The 13,110-nt window shown below is 38.9% G+C and overlaps 1 protein-coding gene across 4 annotated transcripts in view; it reads left to right on the forward strand.

Moving 5' to 3' along the window:
- LOC107571978 (protocadherin-19) overlaps positions 1-13,110 on the forward strand; it is a 52,437-nt gene that overhangs the window by 23,966 nt on the left and 15,361 nt on the right. For all 4 annotated transcript variants that reach the window (XM_016258377.1, XM_016258380.1, XM_016258379.1 and 1 more), the window contains exons 3-4: positions 2,012-2,070; positions 4,347-4,519. In XM_016258377.1, the coding sequence (XP_016113863.1) occupies positions 2,012-2,070; positions 4,347-4,519 (232 nt within the window). The remainder of the gene's footprint in view (positions 1-2,011; positions 2,071-4,346; positions 4,520-13,110) is intronic.

Here is a 13,110-nt window from a genome sequence, read left to right on the forward strand (position 1 = left end):
TATATATATATGCCTGCCCTGTTACTGAAATAATTGCTTATGCCCATTACTTTGATATTAATGGAGTCAAGGCGGACAAGAACAAAGAGGCAAATAACTACCTTGTGAGCTGCAACGAGAACAAACAAGAGTATGTTCCAAATTGAGGTCTGCTAATATAATGTTAATTAAAATGGCTTTTTACAAATGATCTCCTTGATTACAATGACTTAAGGTTGAATTAGAGCCATATCAAACACCTACGCAGGCAAGAACATACACGCACCACATACGCACACATACACATAAAAGACAGCGTTAACCTTCAGTGGGTTCAGATTTCACTGGCCCAGAAATCTAAATTAGACGCCTGGTCAGCCGTCACTTATAACTAAAATATAATCATGCGTGGAGGTAATTAGAGAGTGTGGAGGTGAGACGGTACGCAGCAGCTCACTGACTGGTGATGGAAGAAGGTCTAAGGTGGACAGTGATGAGCATTCCTACCCTGTAAAACAAGAAAGAATTTGTGAAAACTGTAAAAGTATGTTCCTGTAAGTAGGATTTAATCAATCAATTTTGAAACGAATTCCACTATTATGACTACTATGTCACGTTTAAGTGTTTACAGTTGTTGACGCGCATCTCGCGCTGTAGGGATCTCCTAGCCACTGTTGATATACACAGATGGGGAAATGTGCAAGTGTTTGGGATCATAGATCTTTATGCAGAGTTATTCCATCTGTGATTATGATAGCTTGTATCTGACTCCCAGCAGCTAGTCTGGATGTCCCTGGCTGGCGGCATAATCACTGGTCGTGTTGCACTGTCTGCATTAACCTTCTTATCGTCTGGGTGACTGCTGTTGTCAGGGGGGCTGATGGCTAGACATACCCCTGGAAGGAAGCCATTGACTTCTTTTTCTTTCTCGGTTTAGAATCAGTTTAAGTTGAAGCTGAGAGAGGAGGCAGGTTGCTCCCCATGGAAAATACCTGCATGTTGATTATAACTAGCCACTTAGATTCAAAAGGTTTAATTACAAAGCTGCCAGTTTCATTCACATCATTATGCACCAATAGAGCATTAGTCATTAACAGCAATAATTATTTACATATATTTGTTTACCAAATAACTTTGTGGAGACCTTTTGACCATGCAAAAGAATCATTGAATCTAGAGTTCGGTTTCAATGTAAATGAATAGAACTTACCAACTTTAAACCATTGACTTAAGAACATGTCTTAAAGCTCTCATTCCTGCAAGTTGCAAGAAAAAGAGGATTGTGAAATTAGTCATGCTGTTTACAAAATTTAATGGCCAAATATAAAATGCATTAAAGTCTTTGCATAATTCATGAGTTTGCTTAATTTCAAAACACTAGTAATACCACCACAAATATACTGCGAATATTTGATATATATCACCCAGTTCTGTGTACTTCTAGTCATTTATTAAAAAAGCGCTGCTTTCCAGAAGACACTGAAGTCTCTTTTTCAATGTGAGTCAAAGAGTCATCATATGCAGATCATTGAGGGCTTTTCATCTGCATTTGCAAAGTTAAAAAATCCCCTGGCATGCTCTTAATTTCCTTTCTCCGTTTATTTATTTATTTGATATGTTCATATTAGCATCCTCAGAAGTGGTGTGAGGAAAAGTGGCACTGGAAGAGAGGAAACTTTCTTCTCTAACCCCCAACCCCTCCTCTATTCCCCTGTCTGGCTTAATGACATTTTGAAGAGCGTGGTCTGACTAAGGATGGTTTTGTGGGTGGGGGGAGGCTGGAGGAGTGACGACAGGAGCAGACTCACTGCAGCAGAACAGGCCATATGTGCTTAGAAAGAGAATGGGAGAGTTTGCCTTTGAAAGCCCAGGCAGTTAACTAGAGTCTTTGTGTAAAATAACATTTCTATTGAAAGGCAATTACTGGTGACATTATTTTGGTTGCTGCATAATTAAATTCATTTTTGTTCTCTCTCTCTTTCTTTTTCTTTCTCTCTCTCTCTCTCTCTTTAATTCTGTCTCTTTCCCCCAGACGGAGAATTATTCCATTGACTCAAGTTATGTAAACAGCAGAGCACACCTAATTAAAAGGTATGTCTTTATAAAGCAATCAGATTAACTTACCTCACTTTTTTTGATGCATTCTTAAAGTGGTCAGATCATAATTTTTTTTAACTGTTAAATGTTTCATGCTGCTCACCATTTAATAAACACCCCATGTGCTTGTGTAATGAGAAATACAATTTATGAACCGTATATTCCACTTTCTCTCACCTTGACTGAGCAGATTTAAGTTTTTGATTTTTTGGGTGTCTGATGTTGGATATTTCGGAATTAGATGTTTTTGCATAACAGTTTCAATGGATGGTCATACGCTATAGTACAACAATCTCTTTATCTCACAAGGAAAAAAAAAACCTCATCATATGACCCATTTTAGATGGCACTTGTCTTAAAAAAAATTTTGGCTCATAAACCTTATTAGGGTTTGGCCACATACCACAGGCAAGATATTAATACTCAACATGTTTATAAATGGCCAGTGTTAAGCTTTATTTACTTAGTATCATAAGTGATTAAGCACATCCTCATCAAGTAGTTCTCCTTGCTTTCCCAATATGAATAATTCTATCAAATCCCTGCAAAAACGTGTATACATATTACATGCTAGAGAATATTAAAGCTGTAGCCAAGAGCAGAGGCTTGGGCGGTTAAGCTACATCCATGTAGATGTTAATCAAATTGCAAAATCTACAAGAATTTAAATCCTGGAATTCCAGAGGATTCTTCCTCAGTACACACAAGGGGGGCTTTGTTAGGCCACGGAGATAAGAAAATGGTAACCTTATTTTGCATTGTGGAAGAAAAGAGCAAGGACAATAGATCCTTTGTACTGGCAGGACTTGGCCAGCATTCCTCAGTCCACCTAAAAGGATCCTATTGACTGACATGGAGCATTGGCATGCAGACATCCCTAATGAAGGTCCTCGGCCGCCTGGGGGCCCGGCTACTATGGATGTGCACTGGGACTGCAATGCTTCTCTTACCTAGAGCAGAAAAACCCATTCCTGTTTACCTCAGTACTGCATTTTTCAAACCAATTACAGCAATTTTATCTTAAAAAAAAAAAAACATTGCCTATGTTTACATAAACAAAGAGTATTCAAGTGTCGACTATTTGGCTCTGCGACACTACAAAGAAATCCCCTCCAGAGCCTGTGGGCGAACAGTCTGGGACAGATGCAATTAGACTGATAAAATCAGAGACTGCACTACCACCTTTGCATTGACATTGCTAGAATCCTTCTCTCTCTCTCTCCCTCCTCTCTTTCTCCTTAGAAGAGGCTACAGAGATGCCTGTGTCTATGTATGTCAGTGTGTTTATGTGTACACATGCGTTTCTGATCCTTGCTGTTGTTTTAGAGGCAGAATGTTTTCCACTGGGCTAGCTATCAAATTAAGGGAAATTAGGCTTGTGCACTGCAGCTGTCAATTGGCAGCTTTTTGCCTCCTCTTGCTGTTTTATGTCCGTGAATGAGGGTAAAGAGGAAAAGCACAGTTTTCTCAAATTATTACACCTGTATTTCAAAACTTCCACAAATTTATGTGACCAACATAACTTCTCCTTAAGACAGTGACCTGATTTTTTTTTTCACATTGAAAACCCCAAGAAATCAAATATTTGTATATAGCTTTTGTCCAAATTTAAAAGTCTTTCTCTTCCAGGAAAATGAACCATAAATATTGATAGGTCATCTTATATGCAGTGGTGTAATACAAGATATGTGTTGTTGTTTTCTTTTCTTTTCTTTTCTTTTTTTTTTACAGATGTCACATTTTATATGGAAATATTTATACTTTTTTTAAGATATATTTTTTCTGTTCCCCAAGAAATGTAATTCTTGTCATTAATTACTCACCCTCATGTCATTCCAGAAGGTGAATTTTATGGAATTTTTATTCAGTAGGTGAAGTTCCAAAAAATATTGAATATATATCATAAAAGTAGTAGAAAACAGGTGAGTCATTTACTATAAGTATTCTGAAGCCATTAGATGTCACAGAGTCAGGATAAAAATCTGAAAATAAAAATATTCACCTCTGCTTTTGCTCTCAAATCAAATATAAGATTAAATTATGACAGAGATTTCATTTTTGGGTGAACTATCCCTTTGATGCTTCCCTTTTACCCCACTATATCAGAATGTGAGAAAAGCTGCCTTTTTTAGCTTTACCATCTGTGCAGCTAATAGCTAAACAAAGATAGCACTGGGTGAAGAGACTGAAAGAATGACAAAACCAAAGTTGACAGTTAAATAACACTTTCCTTCTTTCTCTCTCATCTTTTCCACTTCACCTGGCTATAGCACGTCAACATTCAAGGACATGGAAGGAAACAGTCTGAAGGACAGTGGCCATGAGGAGAGTGACCAAACCGACAGCGAACATGACGTTCAGAGAGGGCACTATGCCGACACAGCTGTCAATGACGTACTAAATATGACCGTACCCTCCAACAACTCGCAGCTACCTGACCAAGGTAAGACAGAAAGGTCTCGACTAGCTGAAAGCATCCAGAAAAAAATATCAAGCCATAGCTTCGCAGGGAGAGCCGGCCTTGAGGCGCCTTGCTAATGCACAGCTAGCACTTCTCTTCCTGGCTTGTCTTTGATACAAGCCCAGGAACATTATTGACGGATGTGAGCCACGTCTACAGTCAACTGCAACACTCAGATCCAGACCTAAATGGCAGCAATTAGGCTGACAAAGGTTGAAGGTGGAAATCTACATATCACGCAGTCTCCTCATGCATAATTCACACGAATCATTTAGCAGGGAATTAATGTTGATGTGTCTTTTTTTTCGACTGCCGTTAAAGACATCCGGTATGTTGGCAGGAGTCAGTAGGAGGTCATGTTCACTCTCAGCTACTGCCACTCAATGCTACAAAGTTATAGAGCAACGAGTGGCAGCGCTACAGAGAATCAAAGCATGGAGAAGACAAAAGAGGGCTCCGAATGGTTTTATTGCACTGGTTGTTTTGTGTTGTCATGCTCAATCAGCCTTTGATCTGTGTAATTTAGAACAATGGAACACCTCCAGCGGCTGCTAATAGTCAATAGTGAGAACTCAATTCTTGTCAGATGGAAATTAGTCAACCAATTTTCTGAATTACAATGAGTACTTGACATTTGCTGAATAGAAAGAGAGCAGAATAAAGAGCATTTCTGAGGGAGATGAGGTCATTAAAACCGGCAGGACAGTCTCTCAGATTGGAGTTTAAAGAATGTGTGGCATTGTGGCTTGCCTGCGATGCACAAAATCAAGCCTGGCTGCGTCTGACTCGTAGTACTGCTGCTTACTGATCTCAGTGTCTTGCTTGGGGAAGAAGAGCCTAATAAGAGAGCTAAGGAAGAGAAAAGACTGAGTTAACGGCTATAAAATAATTTAGCTTGTTCTTCCTCATTTCGTTTTTTTCCCCCTTTGTAAAGCAGGAGCCTGAATTGTGCAGAATTGGCAGGTGAACCAATTAAGATCTCATTTGGTACAGATCGTGTGCTCTATGGCTAATTCCAGCAGGCTAATTAACCGGTTTGTTCTCCAGATGAATCACAAGATGTATGGCTACCTGGCAACCAGAGAGGAGGAAACTTCCTCCCATTTACATTTTTCAATGTACATTTACATTTTTCAATGTAAATGCGTCAGATGCATCAGCAGATTTGTTTGAGCGTTACTAGGCTTGCCACGGGTTGTCTGAGTTATGGAAAACGCTGAGAGGAATGACAAGCCTCTGGGTTTCCATGATGGAGATCTTTCTGCATTTCTTCCACCGCCAAATTCCTGTCAACGTATAATGAACAATGATTAGTGAGTCTCACGACTACGGTTTAAGCTGTTGTAGATGTCTCTCTGTAAGAGAAATGCATATATAGGACTCATAAAATGCACTCTGACATACCCTCCAGCTCGGCACTCACATAATTGGACAAAATTAGACAAATTTACACAGAGAATGTTACAAGTAGATGAAGCCTTTCCAGGTCAGCCATTTTATCATTAGCAAAGCTCTTATCTGCTCATGAGCTAGCAAACATTGAAAATAAAGGATAGCAGATAAGCAAAATGAGTAAGCACTTCAACGTCGCTGTCATCGGTTTTAACCAAAGCCATTAGACAGTGACAAATATCAGATCCTAATGCCATTTTGAGGCATGTCGTCTATTATATTATTCTGCAGCAGCTACAGACCCTTTGTACCCAATGAAAAGCAGTGCAGTGGACACACAGCTCTTATTTGAGTGCTTAAAATGTCTTTAGCCACAGATATGTCGAAGCTTGTTGATAAATATGAAATGAACTGACCACTGACCCTACATATACAGAAATATAATGGAATTCATCCTCCATTACAATCTCTGTAGTCTTATGTAGTGCGACAGTCCCTGAAAAAATCCCAGTAATTTTCTCCGTAAGGTAATTGGTTTTTAACAATAACTTATGGTCACACTTTATTTTAAGGTCCAATTCTCGCTATGAACAAGCAATTAACTATGACTTTTGCCTCAATAAACTTCTAATTTGCTGCTTATTAATAGTTAGTAAGGTAGTTGTTAAGTTTAGGTAATGGGTAGGATTAGGGATATAGAATATGGTCATGCAGAATATGTGCTTTTTAAGTACTAATGAGCAGCCAATATGTTATTAATAGGCATGCTAATAAGCAACTAGTTAATAGTGAGAATTGGTCCCCATACTAAAGTGTTACCTATCTTATAAACCTTTAAAAACTGACCTGCTGGTAGCTATGAGGTTGTTAATCAATGGTATATGCTTTTGTCGAAATCATCAGCCTATATTATTTCATTATCTCCTACATTATCTCAAAGTTTACAGTGTTGTGATTCATCTTGTAGTTGGTTTGTTTGGTTCATGGCTTATAATGCAAAAAAGTAGGCGGGCACTGTTGCACTTTCATATGTTGCTTATGACTGAATTGGCCAAAAACACAATACCCAGGATGAGAATTTCAAACACAGGACAAGACTGCCTGAGAAACTTACTTGAGGTCAATTGTTTGCTGTAAATTCTGATAGATCCTCGGGTGTTTGGTGACTCTTACCTTATTTTGTTGTTTAAAAAGTGCTACACTAGGGTGTGGTGTTAGTGTAATGAATTTAAACAATCACAGAATCACTGAAAACCAACATGGCAGAATTCCCAGCTAGGAAATAGACATACTCATTCACCAGGACACTGAGGCATATAGCGGTTGTAGTGGGAATACCTCTGATCTACCGTTTTACTCTTCTAGTACAGTGAAACAAGTTTAAACTTCAATTGCCAAAGGACATAAACAGAGAGTCTGGATATCAAGACTCTTCTTTGTTTCCCCTTTTTGCTTTTGTTTTCATGTTTTTTTTTACCCTCATTCTTCCTGGAAACAAACAGAGGCAGGAAGTTGAGGGATAGCAAGCTCCCCCCTGTCTCGTTCCCCAGGCTCCCGAGCAGTGTAAATGTTTATGATTCACGCAGCTCTTTGAAAAGGTAACGTTTGCACTAGGGAAATAGTGTTACCTCTGATTTAAAATGGCTCCTCCCCAATTTCTCTTTCCATTGTGAGATGGAGTGTGAGAACGGGGGGAAAGCCCTCTTAGGACTCTAGTCTCTTAATAAACAATACACAAACACTTCCTCAGGGGTGCTTCCTTCATAGCCTTTTATTCTATTACAAGGATCTATGTCTACTTCCTGCAGATTGCGCTCCTTTTCTTTTAAGAATATGGCAATTTATGGTGGCTCCCATAGCACGAAACATCGCACTTATCGGGAGTGTCCTTGACAGGAAAGCGTGGGAGACGGTGCTAATGCTACTGTAGCAGGGCCATGGTGGTCAACATCCAAGACTAAAGATTGCATTAGGGCAGAATTACCAGTGAAACAGTGATGAATGGGTTACGTGTGGACGTCACTGCCTGAACCCTTCCCTCTGTGTTTAAAGGGATATGCATTTTTGGGTGAACTATCCCTTTAAAGCCTCCCTGTGTTGAATTATACATCAGTTTACTAGCAAAAGACTCGGATGATGGTACCTGATATAAATAGCATATAAACATGAAAAATACTTTCCACATCCCTTCAAGAGCATTTACGGCACATACGCGCCCAAATAAATCTCTAAATCTCAAGGATCGACTGCCTGTTTTGTTTGTTCTAGGCCAGAGGTCTGGTTGATGGCTATTTGTAGAGTTCCCAGTCTCACCAGACAAAATGACAGTCACCATTAAGCTCTTCTTCTCCTCTCTCTTTTTTCCCACCCCGAGGAGATTGAGGAGCTTTGGCTGCTCAATTTGCAGCTGCTGAGTTCCAGCATGCTCCACTCAAAGTGTCCCCGACCCCGGGAGTCTTTTATTCATCAATTCCTTTGTCCCCATGGGCTTGTATCTCCTCCCATGCCCCGGGATTTCACACTCCCTCCACCACCCAGTGCCCCATCAGCAGACTCCGGCTTCTAATTGATTTTGATGAAATTGATAAAAGAGTTTCCCTTTTTGTCTCCATCACCCCCCATGGACCCCTCCACTCATTCCCAACCCCTCCCCCTTAGTCACCCTCTCCTTCTCTCCAATCCGCTACTGGCAAGATCTGTACACATGCCCATACTGCTCAACTTCTTAGACAGTTTTCCTCATATTAAAATAAATGACAAGTATAAATAACAGTTTTTGCTCTGCTCTAAACTTTTAAGTGAAGGTTTTTTGTTGTTGTTGTTGTTGTTTTTTTGCATGGGGTCTCTGATCGCCTACTACAAATGCTGACATATGTCAAAATGAAGACAGGAACAGAGGAAGACAGAGGAAGGACTTAGAGTCAGGTAAGCAGGGTGCAGAGAGCAGGAGAAATTATGTCTTTGACAGTTTGGTGCAGTTTTCTCTCGACTCTGAACTGAACTGCAGCCTCAAGGCTGCATCATGACTGCTGACTTCCCGTAAAAAACTAATATTAACATTTGACTGAATCAGACATTAAAGGCTCACTGAATTTCTGTCTGTTACACGACATGTAGGTATATGCAAAATAGGCTATATTATAGGGACTTGCTTCACTTTTATTTAAATTTGTGTGGCTATTGGTGGAACTAAGAATGAAAATGTCATAAACCATCGATCAAAAAGCTATACCTTTTTGCCTTTAAGGGGCTAAGCGCAGTGTTAAATTAGTCAATGAAATTACTCAAGATGTTTGAGAAGAAAGGGTTTTGTAGGTATGAGATGAAACATGCATCATGATGATAATTAAACAATTTCAATAAAAACATACTGTTGACAAGTACATGACAAAAAATAACACCATATTTTAAATTCACTAATAAAGAATTTGAATAAGAAAAACCTAGAAAGAATACTATTGTTTCAAATAATCCAATCTTAAATTTTAATGTAAATAAATATATAAAATGTTTGAATATTTGGTTTATTTTTCCATTTGTTATTTTCGATGACTACAAAGAGCTGCAATTAAAAATTATCTAGAATGAATGTCATTTTGCATTAAGAATATGTTCATCAAAAGCTATAAAAAAAGTCTAAAAAAAGAACAAACATTTTTTTTTAATTAACACTGGCTGTATGTGCTATAATCTTGTGTTATAAAACAAGCTAGGCGGAGTGCAACGGATTTGAACAGAACGTGTTTGTTGGCCAGGTCCATCTACAGTATGTGTAAAATAGACTAATGATTAAAAAAATAGCACGGACAGAGTGCCTGTGTGAACGCCCCCTTAAATGTGCTGTTTATTTTCCTGCATTCAAGCATTTTTCTCTCTAATGGCTCGTTTCCACTGAGCTTTACGGTTCGGTACAGTACGGTACGCAATTATTGTTTCCACTGTCAGAAGTTGTGAATGGTGCCAAAATAGCGAACCGTATCGTACCACTTTTTTGGTACCGTTCCTTTGGGGTACCTAGCACAGCAAAGTGTACCAAAGGGGTGGAGCTAAACTCACTGCAGAACATTGATTGTTTGACTAGAATCGTCACTTTTGCGTGATACAAGGGAATAAAGCGTCCTTCACTCGTTCTGCTTTGCTGTCCATGAGTGTTGGGCTTATTTACCATTTATCAGAGTAAGCAAACACAAAAAAAAAAAAAAACGTGCATTTTATAATTTTATTTTTTCACACAGACAGTAGCCGTTTCTCAATATGCGTTCTTGTCTGTTCTGGTGGACTTGTGAAATGTCATTGCCCAAAAACCCACGTAATTTTCTAAATATTACTGTTATTGTGTCATTAAATGTAGTTTTAAGAGTTTTTCAGGCGAAAATGTAATTGTTTAAAACTCAAATCTGTGGTTTATTTATAAAAATAGCACCTATTTGAAAATTTGCTATGCCGATTTCGGGGCTCCAGGCGATCAATGGGCGCTCAGTGCTCATGTATCCGCATAGAGCAGCCTTAGCTCGGCTAGTCCTTCTGACATTTGCCGCTGGCTCTGATGTCTCTGTAGTGATTAAACACGAGATACAATTCGTTTTGGGTATGCTATATTTAACAGGCATTCGTGGTCTCATGAATCTATTATTTTTTCCTGGTCATATCATTTTGGCTGAGCACAAAGTTATGTTTAACTTTATATATTTATTTGAACTTTACCGTAGTACAGCGCTGACTTTGTAGCATAAGTTTGACTGAATTGTTTGCTTTTGTCTTTATTTCCTCTTATATAAGCCTCTTATACTTTGTACTTATACTTTTATAATGGCTATTATTGTTAATTAAAACTGACATTTAACAAAAAGAGGCAGAGTTGTGCTTATTGTCGCGCTTTTTTCGTCGATCGCTACTTTCCGGCATACACCACACCTATCAAAATGATACTATTGGCAGTGGAAACGCAAGCTGGATCAGGGTTACCCATACCGAATCGTACTGTACTGAACTGTACTGTACCGTACCGCTCAGTGGAAACGAGCCATAAAAGGTGTCAGAGAATTACTGCAAGGTGTTGGAGCTTAGCTCTGCAGCAGTTACCTTCACAACAGTGTGTACAAATGAGAAAATTAATCGTGTTTTTATTCATAGCTTTCACAACTTACTCTGTCTGGTAAGCCTTGAGGTCGTTCTCTTTGAAGGTGTGCCTTCCTCTCAAAAACATGAAAACATCTCAGACAATCACATAACTCTGAACAGCACTGCTCTGGCTTGAATCCCCCAGTCTCCAAAACCCTTCTTCTGAAAACTTTCCTTCTACTCTGGTTTAATCAGCTCAAGAGGGGGCTTCTTATCTTTCTGGACTTGTTATGGATAGCTTATTGAACGTATCAGAGGGGGGAAAAAGGAGCGGTTCATTATTTCTAGGGTTGGCAATGAGGCTGATGTATCTCATTGCGAACCCTCGGTTGACAGCTCATTTTCTAGACAATCCTGGCTTTGATTCACAGAAAGTGAGAAAAGTGAGGAAAAGACGGCTCAGGATTCCATTGCTTATTCAGGACCAACGCTATGTGTTAATAATCTCCTCAGAAAACAGGCAGAATCCCAATTGTTTGTTGAACACGTATGTAACTGGGTGCAATTCTGTGCAGATAGGAATACTGGGAGATTGGCCTCGTGCTCAACGTAGAAGAGAAGATTAAGGCAAGGTAATGTGCTGTTTGATAGTCATAGTGAGAAAGAACTGCTGCTATTAAATCTCAAGTCAATTTGGGAAACTGAAAGGAAGGAGAAATGAAAAAGCATGCGACTAAGGGTTAATGAGAGAGAGATTGTAAAAAAGGAAAAGCATTGAGTGAGGGTTTTAGCCGAATAGACGGATAGGTCAGCTCAAACGCGTAGCCATACCGTATGCAGTCTGCCAAATTGCGCTATCCTGATTGATCTGTGTTTTTGGAGAGTTGTCTTTAACTGCACTGGATTTCTTGCCCACCCACCTTTCATTCTCATGTCCATCTGCTCCGTACCCTCCTGGCCCTTCCTGACTTGTGGCCCTCATCCAAACCCACATTACTTTCTCTCTCTCGCACTCATGAAAATCCACAGGTAACAAATCCCAGAGGCAAACCATTCTCTGGGGCGCAGAAGATAAAATGAAGCTTTCCACACTGTGTCTCCAGCTGTGCTCTAACCGGAACGTAACTAATAGTGAGGTGAGACAAAGTCCATCCCTGTGGAGGGCTCTTGTACCCTCTCCATGCGTAATGGGCTCATTGTAACAACTGCTACTGGGGAGCCCAGGTCTCCAAGTAAGCATTTCTTGTATCCCGCCCCAGATTCTTCTACCCAGGTGGGGCAGAGCAGGACTCAACAATTAGGATGGTCTGCTGGCCAGTGTGAGAAAGTTTTGGGCCAGTTGACAGAATTGTCACTTGCCCTTTTGGGTGAGTGCTGCTCTGCCACTGAGAAGTTTACATCCACTGATCTTTTACACCCATCTTTATGCCTTGGAAATGTAAACATTTGGTTTTCAGTGATTTATTCTGCAATGTTGTTGGATGTTATGCTATGGAAGCCCTTGTCCGCAACATTCAATACAAAATATGCTTTGGTAAATCGAAATTATCATTTTGAACTCAAAATTATGACATACTAAGTCAGTCAAAATTATGTCACATTATATCTCACATTATGAGATAAAAATTCAAAATTATGACAGTCAAAATTATGAGATACAAAGTCAATTATGACAAATCATAATTATGACAAGTCAGAAATATGAGTCAAAATTGAGATAAGACAAAATTGGCAAAAAGTTATAATTATAAAAATTTACTTGTCAGAAATATGAATTTATTTGTCATAATTTACACTTGTTATAATTTGGACTTTTTAATCACATAATTGACTTTTTATTAATTTTTTTTAATATGTGGTGGAAATGGGCTTCAATATTCTGCTGATATGTCATCACAATAATGTTATCCATATATTGCAAACACAGATTTTGGTTAGTCATCAATGAGATTTTGTTGAAAACTACAAACCAATCAGTAATGTTTTGTATTTCATCCCATCGTTTCCAAAAGGGTGTTTATGAATTTATACAGATATATTACACTGTAGACATTTCCAGGTTGTTGCAATGTTTTCATTTGTCAAAGGAAATATATATATATATATATATATATATATAT

The sequence above is a fragment of the Sinocyclocheilus grahami genome, unplaced genomic scaffold (genome assembly GCF_001515645.1).
Source record: "Sinocyclocheilus grahami isolate Dianchi unplaced genomic scaffold, SAMN03320097.WGS_v1.1 scaffold1677.1, whole genome shotgun sequence".
NCBI lineage: Eukaryota > Metazoa > Chordata > Actinopteri > Cypriniformes > Cyprinidae > Sinocyclocheilus > Sinocyclocheilus grahami.